The sequence below is a fragment of the Moschus berezovskii genome, chromosome 22, assembly GCF_049115385.1.
Source record: "Moschus berezovskii isolate FMDL1 chromosome 22, NW_MosBer_1.0, whole genome shotgun sequence".
Lineage (NCBI taxonomy): Eukaryota > Metazoa > Chordata > Mammalia > Artiodactyla > Moschidae > Moschus > Moschus berezovskii.
The window spans coordinates 47,831,490-47,851,537 of NC_142481.1; the positions used below are offsets into that span (position 1 = coordinate 47,831,490).

At 38.0% G+C, this 20,048-nt stretch overlaps 1 protein-coding gene across 6 annotated transcripts in view; it reads right to left on the reverse strand.

The window, feature by feature from the left end:
- The window catches only part of PHKB (phosphorylase kinase regulatory subunit beta), a 233,431-nt gene that overhangs the window by 105,378 nt on the left and 108,005 nt on the right, over positions 1–20,048 (reverse strand). For all 6 annotated transcript variants that reach the window (XM_055412843.2, XM_055412842.2, XM_055412844.2 and 3 more), the window contains 5 exons: positions 10,915–11,010; positions 9,578–9,775; positions 7,688–7,745; positions 6,820–6,897; positions 4,758–4,916 (listed from right to left, as the gene is read on the reverse strand). In XM_055412843.2, the coding sequence (XP_055268818.2) occupies positions 4,758–4,916; positions 6,820–6,897; positions 7,688–7,745; positions 9,578–9,775; positions 10,915–11,010 (589 nt within the window). The remainder of the gene's footprint in view (positions 1–4,757; positions 4,917–6,819; positions 6,898–7,687; positions 7,746–9,577; positions 9,776–10,914; positions 11,011–20,048) is intronic.

Sequence of the window (20,048 nt, forward strand, 5' to 3'; positions counted from 1 at the left end):
CTCCCCTGTCTGTGGGATTTCCAAAGTAAGAATACAGGAGCGGGATGCCATTTCCTTCTTCAATATATCATTTGTGTAAAGCTTAAATTGGGAATCTGGACTTTGAAATATTTTCCCCTAGTGGAATGTAAAAAGAGAAACCAAGATGATTACTCTTACAGCACCAAGAAATTCAGGTTTTAGGCAGTAATGCTAAGAACAGCAAAGACAATAACCGTATTTCACACAGTAAGCATTTCTTTTAGTGCAGGTACAGTATTTACAATCAACCTGCATAGATTGTTTGCCATAAAAGAATTCTGACTAATATGATAACCTTTTTAATGGAAACACTAATAATGTTAAAAAGTTTATCAAGGAATGGCACAGGAAGATGCATAAAGCTTTTTTGTGTTCATTAAATTAACCTTCATTTCAGTGTGTCCAAAGACACTTAGGCTGAAGTTTTAGGATAAGCTGAAAAATAATTCTTCAAAAGATTATGAATAATGGCCCCATTATGCCTCCCCCTTACTGAGTAAACTGCCAACATGTATTTATTGGAAAGAAGAGAACTCTGATATACCTGATTTCTTTTGCAAAGTGGATGACCATAGCTATCATAAAGCTATGACCAAGCATGGTTGTTATACTAAGTCAGAATTGTATTACATTTACAAAAGAGACTAAAAGTTTCCATAGCCTTCTGCTAGGAACCTATACAGTAAGCTGAATGCAGCACCTAAATGATCATAGTGGTATCCACACACCTATTTGATTTTCTTCCCAGAAACTATCCATCATCATTCAGTGCAATAGACATATTAATATACTTTTACATGATAAGAAACTACAAGATGAAAACTCCCACACTCATTCTATAAGGCCACCATCACCCTGATACCAAAACCAGACAAAGATTTCACAAGAAAAGAAAACTACATGCCAATATCACTGATGAACATACAAACAAAAATCCTCAACAAAGTTCTAGCAAACAGAATCCAACAACATATTAAAAGAATCACACACCATGATCAAGTGGGGTTGACTCCCGGGATATAAGGATTCTTTAATATATGCACGACTGAGCGACTTCCCTTTCACTTTTCACTTTCATGCATTGGAGGAGGAAATGGCAACCCACTCCAGTGTTCTTGCCTGGAGAATCCCAGGGACAGGGTAGCCTGATGGGCTTCCGTCTATGGGGTCACACAGAGTTGGACATGACTGAAGTGACTTAGCAGCAGCAGCAGCAGCAGCAATATATGCAAATCAATCAATGTGATATACCACATTAACAAATTAAAAGATAAAAATCATATGATTATCTCAATAGATGCAGAGAAACCTTTCAACAAAATTGAAGACCCATATACAATAAAAACTCTCCAGAAAATTGGCATAGAAGGAACCTACCTCAACTTAATAAAGGCTATATACAACAAACCCACAGCAAACATTATTCTCCCTGGTGAAAAAGTGAAAGGGTTAATCTCTAAGATCAGGAACAAGACAAGGGTGCCCACTTTCACCACTATTATTCAATATAGTTTTGGAAGTCCTAGCCAAGGCAATGAGCAAAGAAAAGGATATAAAAGGAGCCCAGACTAGAAAAGAAGTAAAACTCTCACTGTTTGGAGATGACAAACACCTATACATAGATTTTCTAATATATTTTTTATACATGTATAGATGTTTTTCTATACATAGAAAACCCTAAAAAATGTCACCAAAAAACTACTAGAGCTAATCAATGAATTTAGTAAAGTTTCAGGATATACAATTAATACACAGAAATCCCTTGCATTCCTATACACTAAAAATGAAAAGTCAGAAAGAGAAATTTAGGAAATAACCCCATTCACCACTGCAACAAAAAGAATCAAATACTTAACAATAAACCGACCAGAGGAAACAAAAAAGCTACACATAGGACACTATAAGACAATGATGAAAGAAATCAAGGATAACACAAATAGATGGAGAGATATACTCTATTCTTGAACTGGAAGAATCAATATTGTCAAAATAACTACGGTGCTCAAAGCAATCTACAAATTCAATGTAATCCCTATCAAACCACCAATGGTATTTTTCACGGAACTTGAACAAAAAATTTCACAATTTGTATGGAAACATAAAAGACTGAATAGCCAAAGCAATCTTGAAGGAGAAAAAGAGAGCCGGAAGAATCAACCTTTCTGACTTCAAGCTTTACTACAAAGCGATAGTCATCAAGAGCTTCCCTGGTGGCTCAGATGGTAAAGCGTCTGCCTGCAATACGGGAAACCCAGGTTCAATCCCTGCGTTGGGAAGATCTCATGGAGAAGGAAATGGCAACCCACTCCAGTATTCCTGCCTGGAGAATCCCAGGGATAGAGGAGCCTGGTAGGCTACAGTCCATGGGGTTGCAAAGAGTCAGACACGACTGAACGACTTCACTTCACTTCATAGTCATCAAGACAGTATGGAACTGGCACAAATATAAAATACAGACCAATGAAACAAGACAGAAAGCGTAGAGATAAACTGATGCACCTATGACTATCTTATTTTTGACAAATGAGTCAAGAATATACAATGGAGAAAAGACAGCCTCTTCAATAAGTGGTGCTGGAAGAACTGGACAGCTACATGTAAAAGAATTAAATTAGAACACTTCCTAACACCATACACACAAATAAACTCAAAACAGATTAAAGATTTAAATGCAAGGCCAGAAACTATATAGCTCTTCCCTGATAGCTCAACTGGTAAAGAATCTGCCGGCAATGCAGGAGACCTGGGTTCAATCCCTGGGTTGGGAAGATACCCTGGAGAAGGGAAAGGGTTCCAATTCCAGTATTCTGGCCTGGAGAATTCCATGGACTGTACAGTTCATGGGGTTGCAAAGAGCTGGACATGACTGAGTGACTTTCACTTTTATTTTTAGAGGAAAACATAGGCAAGAACATTCTCTCTGACCCACCTCTTAGATTAATGGAAATAAAAATAAAAATAAACAAGTGGGACTTAATTAAACTTAAAAGCTTTTGCACAGCAAAGGAAACTATACACAAGATGAAAAAACAACCCTCAGAATTCGAGCAAATAATTGCAAATGAAGCAAGTGACAAAGGATTAATCTCAAATATATATAAGCAGCTCATACAGCTGAATATCAGAAAAACAAATCCAATCAAAAACAGGCAGAAGATATAAGCAGACATTTCTCCAAAGAAGACACTCAGTTCAGTTCAGTTCAGTCACTCAGTCGTGTCCGACTCCTTGCAACCCCATGAATCAGAACACGCCAGGCCTCCCTGTCCATCACCAACTCCCGGAGTTCACGCAAACTCATGGCCACCGAGTCGGTGATGCCATCCAGCCATCTCTCTGAAAGAGATGGGAATACCAGACCACCTGACCTGCCTCTTGAGAAACCTGTATGCAGGTTAAGAAGCAACAGTTAGAACTGGACATGGAACAACAGACTGGTTCCAAATAGGAAAAGGAGTACGTCAAGGTTGTATATTGTCACCCTGCTTATTTAACTTATATGCAGAGTACATCATGAGGAATGCTGGGCTGGAAGAAGCACAAGTTGGAATCAAGATTGCTGGGAGAAATATCAATAACCTCAGACATGCAGATAACACCACCCTTATGGCAGAGAGTGAAGAGAAACTCAAAAGCCTCTTGATGAAAGTGAAAGAGGAGAGTGAAAAGGTTGGCTTGAAGCTCAACATTCAGAAAACAAAGATTATGGCATCTGGTCCCATCACTTCGTGGGAAATAGATGGGGAAACAGTGTCAGACTTTATTTTTTGGGGCTCTAAAATCACTGCGGATGCTGATTGCAGCCATGAAATTAAAAGATGCTTACTCAGCCATTAAAAAGAACAAATTTGAGTCAGTTGTAGTGAGATGGATGAACCCAGAGCCTCTGATACAGAGTGAAGTCAGTCAGAAAGAGAAAAACAAGTATATTAATGTGTATACATGAAATCTAGAAAAATGGTACTGATGAACCTAGTAGAGAATGGACTTGTGGACACAGCAGAGGAAGGTGAGAGTGTGACAAATTGAGAAAGCAGCATTGACATAGATACACTATCATGAGTAAAACAGTGGGAAGTTGCTATATAACATGGGGAGCCCAGCTTGGTCCTCTATAATGAACTAAAGGGGTGAGATTGGGGAGGGGAGGGAGGCTCAAGAGAGTGGTGTGTGTGTGTGCTAGGTTGCTTCACTTGTGTCTGACTCTATGTGACCCCATGACTAATCTATGTGACCCCCATGGACTGCCAGGCTCCTCTGTCCATGGAATTCTCCAGGCAAGAATACTGGTGTGAGTTGCCACACCCTCCTCCAGGGGATCTTCCCCACCCAGGGATCCAATCTGCACGTTATGTCTCCTGCACTGGCAGGCAGGTTCTTTACCACTAACGCCAGCATATATAATTATGACTGATTTGTGTTGTACAGCAGAAACCAACACAACATTGTAAAGAAATTTTCCACCAATTAAAAAAACTCCCTCAAGGCCTCTTGACAGCATGAAGTGAAGTGAAAGTGAAGTCACTCAGTCGTGTCTGACTCTTTGAGACCCCATGGACTGTAGCCTACCAAGCTCCTTCGTCCGTGGGATTCTCCAGGCAAGAGTACTGGAGTGGGTTGCCGTTTTAACAGCATGAAAAACCACCCAAATCCAAAAAAATGCCAACAAAGACATACTTATTTCTAAAATCTTGATAATAAGGAAAAAACAAAAATTCCCAGTCTTCTTCACTTACCCAGGAGTTTTGCAATGATATAAAGGGCTTGTCCCCAAAGAAACAGTTTTCCATCACGGCCACAGTTGCTAGGGAATCGCTTCTGACTACCAGGGTTTCTTTTTTCATACTCTACAAAATCAGCTGGCACATAATAGTACTTTGGTATGACAGGATAACCTATGGAATTTAAAGATAAGTATTTAAAATATGACAAATTAGTGTCCTCCCCGAATTTTCCCTCAAAGACAGCAAGGGTGTCCAATAGAATATAGGAAAATTACTCTTTTCAGAAATCCCCAGTAAATAATGTGGGGAAAGTTTCTTTACTTCAAAACTAATTTGAACAGTGTATAAGTTAGCCAACGACATAATCTCTTCTAACAACATTTAACACCTTCAAGTGAATCAATAAATACAAAGTATGCAAATATTTAGAGCTACGGAAGAAGCTATGTGTAATAGGATTAGTCTGTGGAAGCTTTACAAATGAGATACTATATAATCTTAAGTGAAGAATTATAACCCTGAACAATTGCTGAGAGCAAAGAAATCCCCATTTTAAACATTAAGCCCATTATCTACCATTCAATATCACTGAAGAGAAAAAAAATCCATCTTCCTCCCATGACCAACCCATTTAAAAATATTTCTTGGTAGGAACTAAAAATTATTTAAGACTAGAATCTCTGTGGATGATATCAACAGGGGGAAAACCAACTTTTTAATAGTGCTACAGAGACTTCTTGTATCATCAGCCCACAGTGAACTTAATTTTTCTAATAATACTGCACAGATTTCTGTAAATTTGTTCTCTATTCATGCACCAGTCAACAGTGATACCTCTGTCTAAAACCAGTAAAAAGGTCTAAGAAACACACAGAATAGTTTCAACATCACTCTTTCAATAGGATGAAGCCTAAGTGTGATACATAAACTATTATCTCAATGCATCAATGATTTTTCACTGAATACTAAAAGACCTGATTCAGGGATTTTAAATATATTCATTACAACATTCATTACATTATGTCTCAAATTGGACTAGTGGTTATTTGGAGCATAAAGACAAAAATAACTTGTTTTAAACATTAATATTTATTTGAAATTCAATGTTTTCCATAATCATTTTACTACTTTAATATTTAATATTATAAATATGTTAAAGGGTGAACACAAAATATAATGACTCTAAGATATTTGTGGAAAACCCCAAAGAATATCATAAACTTCATGTAAGACAGGAATGGGGCCTACTGCTGTGAATGCCAGTTTGTGCATCATGTTTGTAAGACTATCCCTTTTTTTAATCAACACACCATAATTTTTAACTTCCAGATGTTGTTATTTTACCAATCCATCCAAACACTAAAGATATCTGGAACTTCTCCTTTGGAATTTTTTTGAGAATTAGAATTTGAATCATATAGAAAAATCACTTACGTTCCTTTATGGTCCCTGCTGGTGCTTAACTGAAACCAATATATTATTCATAAGCCTGGACCTTCAGACCATTTCTAAAATAGTAAATCCATCCTCAAAGGATGACATTTTAGAACTATGGAAGGCATTTATTTTAAAATAATGTGTAAAAAGCCCTGAAAACATCTCTAAAGAGGAGGCCAAAATACTCTTGGCAGTGGTAGTACTGTTAGGCTAGAGCAGAGCCTCCCTAAGTGGCCCTCTAAAGGGGGCAACATTCGTGAACAAACCATTTCTGGTGACATGGATAAAAATTAGTCATTTTTTATTATCATCATATTACATACAGTGAAGGCGTTTCACAGTAGGTAACAGATGAAGAACCCCTGCACACCTGGCAAACTACTAGGTAAGTAACTGTAGCCATGACCTCTTAAAATTCATCTCCATCTCCATCTTTTATCTAATGAGCTCCTTGTATAAAAAACAAGTTTATTATAACAAGTGAAGAGATTATTCTTTCTAATCCATTTGCAGTCCCATTCATTTTTTCAATGGAATCTAAACTGTTCTGTTTAAAAGGCAATCATTTATACACTTCAAAGGAACATTAAGGAAACACTGGTAGAAAGAATGTCTTGAAAAAGCATCCCAACTATACCTTCTGTTGTGTGATGAAGTACTGGAGTCAGAAGATCCTGATACTCTTTTACTTGCATGGGATTGCCTCTAAAAACACCTAAAATGTAAAATATAAAATCCAATAGCATTTGAGCTCAATAAGCACCACAGAAACTTTGCCTTAGAAAAATTACCCCAATTGTAATTATTTTGGTAATTTTGTATGTAAATAATAAAACGGAAAAAGGTAAAGCAAATAAATACATATGATAGTTTTCTGGGACACTGATTTTAGAGGATGATGTTAGCATTTAGAACTAAAAATTGAATTTTAATTGAAATTTCTCTGTTCTTCAGTGTAAATATTATAGACAGACATTCACAATGTCATAAATTGCAATATTCATAATTCCTGTGCATAAAAATTATTTGTAAAAATGAAAATATATTTATATCATTTTTTAAATACTTCAAAGTATTTTTTAAATTCCTTAAATGATTTAACATTAACTCAGAAAGCAGAAGGGTAAATGAAAGTGAAAGTGTTAGTCACTCAGTTGTGTCTGACTCTTTGAGACCCCATGGACTCTACAGCCCTCCAGGCTCTTCTGTTCATGGGATCTTCCAGCCAAGATAGATTGCCATTTTGTTCTCCAGGGGATCTTCCCAACCCAGGGATCAAACCTGGGTTTCCTGCATTGCAGGCAGTCTTTACCATCTGAGCCACTAGGGAAGCCCTAAATGATTTAACATTAACTCAGAAAGCAGAACGATAGCATATAAAAATGTAAAGTAGTTAACATCACTAAGTGCAGTCTATCTTGCTAGCTGAAAGGAGTTATACTTTATTTCTGCTCTTCTTTAAACTACTTATATCCTACAGTTTAAATTTCAAGAGAAAAACTCACCATCAATCATCATGTAAAGGAAAAATATGGGAAATTCACATTCAATGCCATCAAACAGCTAAAACAGAAAATAAAACATTAAAAATTTCATGAACAATTATTTAGAACAATGATATTAATTAGAACACTTGCATCATAGGAAAGTTTCTTGTAATAAAAAAACTGGACTGATTTTATAAGTACTTTCTTCTTTTTAAAAAATTTTTCTCAGAATTCTTATTATTCAAAAGCTCATTCATTTATTAATCCATCACACAGTAGTCATTCATTCAATAATATTTACTTAGTACTTAGTAATGCCAGGCATCACTAGACAGAGGGCTATGGAGATAAAAAGATAGAAAATCTGCCCTAGTGGAGAAATAGGCATGTAAATAAAACAACTGCAGCACATTACAAAATGTCTATATTATAGACAATAGATATATATATAGATATATAGGTATATATCAAGAATCAAGAGCTTGAAGCATCTGAGACTGCCCAGGGGGTCAGGAAAGGGTTTATAGGAAAGGAAATGCTTCAGTTAATGCTTGATGAGTTTCTCTGGGGAGATGAGCTACGGGAACTCCACAAAGAAAAAACTGTACAAACTAGAGATGCATTAAAGGACAATGTTTGTTAAAGAAACTAACAGCAATTCTGTATTCCTGGAACAAGCAAAGAAGAAGTAATGAAAGCTGAAGTCCAACTAGGACGAGCTCAACTAGTCCACAACTAGAACATACCATGCTCTTTAGAAGTGACACCAAAGAGAGAGGCAACAGGAGGCAGGTAGGGAGGGGTTTGGAGTTTTTTTTTTCTTTTTATTGATTTTCAATCTATCCCATTAAAGCATAGTCTTCAGCAATGTGAATGGATGCTTACTTTTCTGGGAGGTTTTATAATCTGGGAAGCTTAAAAACAGCTAGAATAAATGCAGATGTAGGGTATGTATGCATGCTCAGTCACGTCAGTCGTGTCTGACTCTTTGCTACCCCATGGACTATAGCCCAACAGGTTCCCCTGTCCTGGGATTTCCCAAAAAAGAATGCTGGAGTAGGTTGCCATTTCCTTCTCCAGGGGATCTTCCCAACCCAGGGTTCAAACCTGTGTCTCCCATGTCTCCTGCATTGCAGATGGATTCTTTATCATTGGGGGAACCCCACTTCGGTGGGGGTGGAAGATAAAAAGGAAAGTGATTTACTCTGAGATATTTGAAGCTTGAGGCTACACTCATGCAATAGAATCTCCCGTCTTGAAGTATCTTCATTCTTCGAGAACTTTTCCATGTTCTCAATGGAAAATGATGGACGAGGGATCAGAGGACATTTTGACAAGTATTTAAGAAACGGACTCCCCAAGGGTTTTTTACTGAAGTAGCAGGCAGTGACTACTGTATATGTATTTGAAATATAAAATCTTTAAATGTTTAGAGGAGTGTATTTTAGAGGGAAGTACATAAACGAAATAGAAAAAGAGCATTTGCTTAACAGATTGAAAATTAGATCACAAATAGATATTTTCTATTATCTTAGACAAACGGTGTAGTAGGCAGGCAAAATTTGAACGCGCAAAAGAAAAATTACTCACTCAATGAGTCAACATGGCCCAGTATGAGCAAATGGGCCCTCACACTAATGTTTATCAAGAATTTACTATGTGCCAAGCACAGTTCTAAATACTTTTATATACATTAATTGATTTAATTCTTATAAAACCTCAATAATATAGGTACTAACATTATTTTTACCAATGAACAATATTATATACAGAAAGGTTAATTAACTTGCCCAAGGTCAGACAGCTAATGAGTGGCAGAGCCATAATTCAAAGCCAAGAAGTCTATCTCTTGAAACAGTGTTTTTTGATCATTCTGTTATGCTATCTGATATGGAATATTTTTGATACCTTAATTTCAGCTGGTTTGTAGTAGCGTCTATTGGGATCTTCCAATGATGTTCTATATCCATCTCTCAAGAAACGCTTAAATCCATATTTTCCTTTTAATTTTCTAATTACTTTATCAAGCGTCTGGCTAAAGAGAACTTCATCATCCAAGGCAAATGCAGGATAACTGATGCAGGGGAGCAGGGCAGCATCTGTGTTCTAGGGGCAAGAAGAAAAAGAAGGGAATATAAGTGCCTATAGTGATATGATCAGCACAGCCCAAGGAGAATCACAGAGATGAAAAGCCACTAAGGTTATCTAACTGACAGTGAGATGCTGTGCTTCAAGGGACAGACAGGCATGGTTTAGTGAACCTTACAAAGGAGACAAAACTTCATTCAGTTATAAGGAGTATTTTCAAGGTTCAACACTGGACTCAAATTTTAGTATATTACATCACTGTGTAAAAATTTTCACTAATAACTAATCATTACAACTAGTTTGTCATAATAATTTGTTCATAATAGTGAAAACCAGAAAACAATCTAAATGTCCAACAACTGGCTGAGTAAAGTAGCAGCCAATAAAATTTATATTACAGAAATGTTTACTGACACAGAAACTTGTCCGTTCAAAGAAACAGGTTATCAAGCATTATGAACAATATTCCTCCAGTTTTGTAAAATAAAAGTATTATATGTGTATATAAAAATACATACAAACCCAAATGTATCACCCTAAGATTATAATTGAACAGTGGAAAATGAGTGGACATATTCTTATTATTTGCTTGCTTGTAAACTCTATTTGTCTATCATAATCTTGTATTACTTCTATAAAATAGTTATCTTAAAATAAATTATTCCATTTTGGGTGTTTTCAAGAATAGAGCTATGAATAATCCCTACAAAAATTGGCAATCAGGCACGATACAGGCATATAAAAGTTTATCAGATAAAGAAAAAGGTGAGTAGAATGAGAGAAAAGAAATAAGGAAAGCGATTCTATTCAAAAGAAATTTAACTTATGAAAAATATCTTTCTACATTTCTAACATACAATAACCATGACCAAAAAAAATTCATTTTGGTATAATGTTACTATTTCCTCAAAAAGGAAAAAATATATATATAGTTCTCGACGGCTCTACAAAAACTGAAAGGACAAAGCAGCTTTCTCCACGACTCTGCTCACCTCCTGAACACGATCTCCACAGGCCAGAGGAGTGAGTGGCAACACTCTCTCTTCTTACCTCTTCTACTAACCTCTGACACTTTGGAGCACTTTCTTGGATAAAGAAAAAACTATACAATAATCATAAACAACAGTTCATATTGATTTATTATAAAAATATCTCACATGAGATCTTGATTCTCTGGGTAACAATGAGCACAAAGTTTGCCGGTTGCGATTGTGGGCATCAAGATCCACAAATATAACTGACCAAGAACAGCCCTGGAATGAGACAGAAAAAATTTTTCCTATATTAACATAAAAGAACTTGGAATCTGACTGAACTAAATTTCACATTTATAAATCAATGTTACCTTAATTTACAAAAATAATAAAATTAAAAATACAAAGATAAGCAAAGAAAGATTTATAAAAATATTAATATTGGTTGCATTTGAGAGTAGCATTACAGAAGATTTTAATTTTTTAAATACCTTCAAGTATTTCTCAGATCTCTTGCAATAATATACTACTTTTATAATTATAAAAAAATAAATGTTATTTTTATATTTTCCCCATCCTATCAGTTTTCTTATAAACCAAAATGTATATATCACAAGATAACTAATAAAGGATATTTATTTTAATAAAAATAAAAAATAGTTTCAGTTCAGTTCAGTTCAGTCGCTCAGTCGTGTCCGACTCTCCGCGACCCCACGAATCACAGCACGCCAGGCCTCCCTGTCCATCACCAACTCCCGGAGTACACTCAAACTCATGTCCACAGAGTCGGTGACGCCATCCAGCCATCTCATTCTCCGTCGTCCCCTTCTCCTCCCGCCCCCAACCTTTCCCAGCATCAGAGTCTTTTCCAGCGAGTCAACTCGTCTCATGAGGTGGCCAAAGTATTGGAGTTTCAGCCTCAGCATCAGTCCCTCCAATGAACATCCAGGATTGATCTCCTTTAGAATGGAGTTTAGCTAACACTTTTAACAAGAAATTAAGAACTAATTTGGATTCACAAAACCTGAATTGTACAGACCTAATAAAGAATGATCAAACTAAATGAATTTAGATATCTAGAATTTCTGATATAAAAACTACTAGATTAAAATATGAAGACAGAAGAATCTCAAATAATAACGTACATAATACTTGCTGTTATTCACTATGTGTAAGGCAATGTGTTTTGTGCTTCACACAGATTATATCGTTTAATCTCCTCATGTGGACATTAGTGTCCCCATTTTACTGAAAATGATACTAAATCTTAGTATAACAGAGACAAGAATTCAAAATTAAGGCTTCTGACACAGAAGCCTTCATCTTAAGTTCTACGCTAGGTAATTCCCCACACTAAAAATTATCTTTCAAGTAAGAACCAAAAATTTGAATAAAAATAACAAGTGAACATAAGAACCAAAAGCTTTAGTAAAATAAGTAAGTGTAACAAAAATGGTAACTGGTCTCCTAACCAAGTTAAAAAAAATTTACTTGTTAGCCATTAGCGCTTTCCATCTTTAATAGTACAGCTGTTAAGTAAACATGGCTTTGTCCTTTTATTAAGAACCTAGATATTCTGAAAACACAGAGAATGAAATTGGAACATAGCGACTGCTTCCATTATAAGAGAATATACTCAGAAAAAAACATGAGAAAAGGAAGAACACTATCACAAATTTTATGTTGCTTCATTATCTTTCTCACCAATTTCATAGATGCATTTGCCCTGAAGATAAAATACACTGACTGAAATAAAAATCTAGTAGTACTAGCCCCTAGAACCAAATATCATACTCACTCTGTGTATGAACATGGGTTAACAGGAAAAATGTACACAGTATTAGCTCATAAAACAAAAGGATTTCTCAATCCTAATGTTATTTCTTAAATTTCTCTTAACTCTGACAATAAATGAACAAGTAATGAAGGGGGCTGTCTCTCAACCAGATCAATGCAAAACTGTCTTTCTATTATTTGCAAGTCCCTACTTTTCATCCCTGCTGTCAAAATTGAGTCCATCAAACCTTCATGCAGTAGCTACCACTGTCAGAATAATGTGCCCTCTGCTTTAAGGGCACAAGACAGAACGTGACCTCTGATACCAAGGAGCTGACCCAGGTGATATACAGTCCTAAATCAGACGAACATTAAGCAAAACAACACTGCACATGGCAATACATGACTAAGTACCAGGTGAGTGAACAAACGCTAAAGTTTACAGCAGAAAACAACATAGCGAGCTTGGGGTACTTCATGCAAAAGGTGAGGACCAGAACTAGGATCTGAATTTGGGGGTAAGGGGGAGAGTGTAGGGCAGTTAGAACAAAAGTCTAGAGAAATAAAAGTGTATGAGACGTTGGGCGTCAAATGAATATACAAAAGAATGGGATTTATTTATCCTTAAGCTGATAATTAAAGTTAATTACACATCAAATCAGTCTACCTTGAATTGAATTTTTTAAAAGATGCAATCTAAGTAGGATAATTTATAAGTAATGAAGTGAAATGGCAAATTTGGCAATTCTCGTCATCATTTGATTCATATAAATAGCCAATTTCTATTTTCTCTCTCTTTAGTTGCTAAGTCATGTCTGACTCTTACAACCCCATGGATTGTAGCCTGCCAGGCTTCTCTGTCCATGGAAATCTCCAGGCAACAATACTGGAGTGGGTTGCCATTTCCTTCTCCAGGGTTCTATTTTCTAGTCAGGAATAAATCATTTATCTAGATTCACCAAAATACTTGTTCAGATCTCTTCCTCTGCCAGTTTCTAAAAAATGTGTGCAAAAGGAAAAATAATCCATAATGCTACCATATTTTTACCTTAAGGTCAATGGCTAGTAAACAATATTGTTTGACTGCCATCTTAAAAACTGCACCACTGCTTTTAGGTATATGGCCTGGATTTACAGAAGAATAAAATTCACCTAAAAAACCACGAGCATCTATTTCTATTCAGAAACAAATTTTTAAAAAACTCACCAAGGAGGCCTACACATGGAATCAATTATCACCTACTTTAAATTATCAGACACATTAATTTTAGGCCTGCAAATTTCAAAGGAAGCTAGGTATGTCCATATTGCTTTGAACACTCTACATAATATGAGCAGTCTTTTTAATCATCACCTCTGAGATTCTGACCTCAGCTCAATTTGTCAGTCTCTTGATTTTTCCAGTTAAAGACAGGAATATGAAAGGATGCTTATACATATAAAAACTCCAGAGTATCTGATTAACTTGGGATATTTTATTTTCATTTTTCACTTCCTGAAATTATAACTCTGCTGTAACATCCTGACTCTATTTAAAGACCATAGTTTAAGACTGACAGTTCAAACTTTACTTCAAAACTGAGTTTCTCTAATTGTTTTCTACTATACATGCCAACAAAGGTCCGTCTAGTCAAGGCTATGGTTTTTCCCGTGGTCATGTATGGACGTGAGATTTGGACTGTAAAGAAAGCTGATTGCTGAAGAATTGATGCTTTTGAACTGTGGTGCTGGAGAAGACTCTTGAGAGTCCCTTGGACTGCAAGGAGATCCAACCAGTCCCTTCTAAGGGAGATCAATCCTGGGTGTTCATTGGAAGGACTGATGCTAAAGCTGAAACTCCAATACTTTGGCCACCTCATGCGACGAGTTGACTCACTGGAAAAGACTCTGATGCTAGGAAAGGTTGGGGGCGGGAGGAGAAGGGGACGACAGAGAATGAGATGGCTGGATGGCATCACCGACTGTGGACATGAGTTTGAGTGAACTCCGGGAGTTGGTGATGGACAGGGAGGCCTGGCGTGCTGTGATTCATGGGGTCGCGGAGAGTTGGACACGACTAAGCGACTGAACTGAACTGAACTGATACACATTACACAATGATTCAACCTGACTTGAGTTCCAGTGTACTAAACCATCTGTTCAGGTCTCCATGACCACAACAAACACTTCTGAGATGGTACCTATGACCAAGGTGGCATCTAAACTAAAACAGGCTGGGACCTGGGGCCTATGCTGCAGTGCTGGCACCTGGACAAAAATCTCCTCAAGCAACAAAACACAAAAAAAACTATAAGAAACTAAAAATAACTGTGCATAAGCAACCGGGGTAAATTCTGGACAAAAGATACAAAGAAACCAAGAAACCCAACTGCTACTTCTGAGGAGCTTGGAGCAAGATTTGGGCACTGACTGCATGCTCCCTGCAGATACCACCGCCAAAGGGGTGGGTAAACCACCTAAGTCACCCCTCAGGCCTGATCCCTGGATACACCTCTAACGTAACCACATATAAAGAACCAGTTTGAGCCCCCACAGCAAGTGAGTAAGGGAACATGTTACTTGTTCTTGCTCCTTCCTGATGCTGTAGGGAACCCAAAAAAGCCTTGCCTGAATTTCTTGTCTGGTTTATGATCAATTCCAATTGATTAAGGAGGCCAAGAAACCTGGCAAGTAACATGACCATAAGATGATCCCTTTATTCTCAATTCAAAGTGAAATGATTTAAAGTACTGCCCAGGCCTTTTTTCCCCTCATTAGCCATTTCTCTGAACCTGATCTAATGCGCGTACCATCCTCAAAGATAAACCAAGATGAAACTGATCAGTGTATGTACCATACACTGCTTTTTCTATTCTCCTGGATAAAACCACATCACCATGATCAGGAAAGTTACTTATCTAGTTCAGCATTATAAGCTGTCCTAAAGCTCGCACAGTCTAGAGACATATTCTGCTGAAATGACTTTTACTGATGGAAACTGCCCCTCTGTACTATGGCTGTGGTAGAAGTGGGGCTGTAAACAGCCAACTTTTACTTACTGACCAAACAATAGATTCCAGCAGCCCCTCTCACTGGAGGAAATCCTACTCACATATTGTAAAAGGAATTTTCAGGCTACAGAGGGAGATGAACCTGACTTAATTCTTAGGGTTTTAGAAGAACAGAGCTGAGACTCAGACTCAAGAATCACAAAAATGTTGCTGATGTCTGTGACATCCGCTAAGTATAAATTATGATTTATTTAAGTACTGTCAAATATCTATATATCACTATATCCATTTATATATCACTACTGGAAGATTCAGACACTACTGAGCTACTGAAATGAACTGCTGCTAAATCGCTTCAGTTGTGTCCGACTCTGTGCAACCCCATAGATGGCAGCCCAGCAGGCTCCTCCGTCCCTGGGATTCTCCAGGCAAGAACACTGGAGTGGGCAGCCATTTCCTTCTCCAATGCATGAAAGTGAAAAGTGAAAGTGAAGTCACTCAGTCGTGTCTGACTCTCAGAGACCACATGGACTGCAGCCCACCAGGCTCCTCGGTCCATGGGATTTTCCAGGCAAGAGCACTGGAGATATATCACTACATATATGGTCAAATACAAATAAATTTCTAAATGCTGAGTTCAGTTCAGTTGATCATCGTGTCCAACTCTTTGCGACCCCATGGCCTGCAGCACGCCAGGCTTCCCTGTTCATCACCAACTCCCAGAGCTTGCTCAAACTCATGTCCATCAAGTCGGTGATGCCAACCAACCATCTCATCCTATGTTGTCCTCTTCTCATCCTGCCTTCAATCTTTCCCAGCATCAGGGTCTTTTCCAATGAGTCAGTTCTTTGCATCAGGTGGCCAAAGTGTTTCAGCTTCAACATCAGTCCTTCCAATGCATATTCAGGGCTGATTTCCTTTAGGGTTGACTGATTTGATCTCCTTGTAGTTCAGGGGACTCTCAAAAGTCTCCAACAGCACAGATCAAAAGCATCAATTCTTCGGTGCTCAGCTTTCTTTACAGTCCAACTCTCACAGCCATACATGACAACTGGAAAAACCATAGCTTTGACTAGACAGACCTTTGTTGGCAAAGTGATGTCTCTGCTTTTCAATATGTTGCCTAGGTTGGTTATAGTTTTTCTTCCAAGGAGCTGCTGCTGCTGCTGCTGCTAAGTCACTTCAGTCGTGTCCGACTCTGTGTGACCCCATAGACGGAAGCCCACCAGGCTCCCCCATCCCTGGGATTCTCCAGGCAAGAACACTGGAGTGGGTTGCCATTTCCTTCTCCAATGTGTGAAAGTGAAAAGTGAAAGTGAAGTCGCTCAGTCGTGTCCGACTCTTAGCGACTCTTAGCGACCCCAGGCTACCCTACCAGGCTCAACCATCCAAGGAGCAAGTGTCCTTAATTTCATGACTGCAGTCATAATGTGCAATGATTTTGGAGCCCCCCAAAATAAAGTCTGTCACTGTTTCCACTGTTTCTCCATCTATTTGCAATGAAGTGATGGACTAGATGCCATGATCTTAGTTTTCTGAATGCTGAGTTTTAAGCCAACATTTTCACTCTCCTCTTCCACTTTCAGCAAGAGGCTTTTTTTTTTTTATAAACTTACTAGAAAAATGAAATTATTCAAATTTTCTTATTTTCTCCCAAACAAAAATATGTTTCGAAAATAGTTTCAGAGTAAAGATTTAAATGATGAGCCCTTTTTCTTTAAACGAAGGCAAATCTGAAAATTTTTTTAATAATTATTTTTTAATTGAAGGATAATTGCTTTACAGAATTTTGTTTTCTGTCAAACATCAACAGGAATCAGCTATAGGTATACATATGTCCCCTCCCTCTTGAACCTTCATCCCATCTCCCTTCCCATCCCATACCTCTATGCTGATACAGAGCTGCTGTTTGAGTTCCCTGAGTCATACAGCAAATTCCCATTGGCTATCTATTTAACATAGAGCAATGTAAGTTTCCACATTACTGTCTCTATAAAAAGAAGGAAGGAAGTGTAGAAACACATAATAATGAAAGTTAAAGGCATATTCCACCCAACAATTCCCAAAAACAAAAATTAATTTTTGTCTTCCCTCTAACACCAAAGCACACAAAGGGCAAGAATTCATGAAGCAGATACCTTCTTCAGAAGATCAATAAGAAGAAAATGGTGTGTTAAAAAGGCAGAAGCTCCATTTATAAAATAAATAAATCCTAGGGATGTAATGTGAACGAAATGGACTGGAATAGGCAAATTGAATTCAGATGACCATTATATCTAACTACTGTGGGCAAGAATCCCTTAGAAAAAAAGGAGTAGCTCTAATAGTTAACAAAAGGGACCTAATTGCAGTACTTAAGTACAATCTCAAAAACGACAGAATGATCTCTTTTTCCAAGGCAAACCATTCAGTATCACAGTAACCCAAGTCTATGTCCCAGCCACTAATGCCAAAGAAGCTGAAGTTGAATGGTTCTATGATGACCTACAAGACTTTCTAGAACTAACACCAAAAAATATATTCTTTTCATCACAGGGCATTGCAAAAGTAGGAGGTCAACAGATAAGTGGAGTAACAAGAAAGTTTGGTCTTGGAGTACAAAATTAAGCAGAGCAAAGGCTAACAGAGTTTGGCCAAAAGAAAGCACTGGTCATACCAAACAACCTCTTCCAACAACACAAGAGAAGACTCTACACCAGGACATCACTACATGGTCAATAGCAAAATCAGACTGACTATATTCTTTGTAGTCGAAGATGGAGAAGCTCTATCAGTTCAATTCGGTTCAGTCGCTCAGTTGTGTCCGACTCTTTGTGACCCCATGAATCACAGCACGCCAGGCCTCCCTGTCCATCACCAACTCCCGGAGTTCACTCAAACTCACGTCCATCGAGTTGGTGATGCCATCCAGCCATCTCATTCTCTGTCGTCCCCGTCTCCTCCTGCCCCCAATCCTTCCCAGCATCAGAGTCTTTTCCAGTGAGTCAACTCGTCGCATGAGGTGGCCAAAGTATTGGAGCTTCAGCTTTAGCATCAGTCCTTCCAATGAACACCCAGGATTGATCTCCTTTAGAATGGACTGGTTGGATCTCCTTGCAGTCCAAGGGACTCTCAAGAGTCTTCTCCAGCACCACAGTTCAAAAGCATCAATTCTTCGGTGATCAGCTTTCTTCACAGTCCAACTCCCACATCCATACATGACCACGGGAAAAACCATAGCCTTGACTAGACGGACCTTGGTTGGCAAAGTAATGTCTCTGCTTTTTAATATGCTATCTAGGTTGGTCATAACTTTCCTTCAAAGGAGTAAGCGTCTTTTAATTTCATGGCTGCAATCAGCATCCACAGTGATTTTGGAGCCCCCCAAAATAAAGTCTGACACTGTTTCCACTGTTCCCCCATCTATTTCCCATGAAGTGATGGGACCAGATGCCATGACCTTTGTTTTCTGAATGTTGAGCTTCAAGCCAACCTTTTCACTCTCTTTCACTTTCATCAAGAGGCTTTTTAGTTCCTCTTCACTTTCTGCCATAAGGGTGGTGTCATCTGCATATCTGAGGTTATTGATATTTCTCCCGGCAATCTTGATTCCAGCTTGTGCTTCTTCCAGCCCAGCGTTCCTCATGATGCACTCTGCATATAAGTTAAGAAGCTCTATGCTGCTGCTACTGCTAAGTCACTTCAGTCATGTCCGACTCTGTGCGACCTCATGGACGGCAGCCCACCAGGCTCCCCTGTCCCTGGGATTCTCCAGGCAAGAATACTGGAGTGGGTTGCCATTTCCTTCTCCAATGCATGAAAGGGAAAAGTGAAAGTGAAGTCATTCAGTCATTTCCGACTCTTCGCGACCCCATGGACTGTAGCCTACCAGGCTCCTCCATCCATGGGATTTTCCAGGCAAGAGTACTGGAGTGGGGTGCCATTGCCTTCTCCAAGAAGCTCTATAGAGTTAGCAAAAATAAGACTGGTTGCTGACTGTTGCTCAGATCACGAACTCCTTATTACAAAATTCAGACTTAAATTGAAGAAAGTGGGGAAAACCACTAGGCCATTCAGGTATGACCTAAATGAATTCCCTTACAATGACACAATGGAAGTGACAAACAGTTTCAAGGGATTATATCTAATAGAGTGCCTGAAGAAATATGGATGGAGGTTCCTAACATTGTACAGGAGGCAGAGATCAAAACCATCCCCAAGAAAAAGAAATGCAAAAAGGCAAAATGGTTGTCTGAGGAGGGCTTACAAATTGCTGAGAAAAGAAGAAAAGTGAAGGGCAAATGAGAAAAGGAAAGATATATCCATTTTAATGCAGAGTTCCAAAGAATAGCAAGGAGAGATACGAAAGCCTTCCGAAGTGATCAAAGAAAAGAAACAGAGGAAAATGACAGAATGGGAAAGAGCAGAGATATTATCAAGAAAATTAGAGATACCAAGGAAACATTTCATGCAAATATGGGGACAATAAAGGACAGAAATGGTATGAACCTAACAAAAGCAAAAGATTTTAAGAAGAGCTGGCAAGAATACACAGAAGAACTATACAAAAAA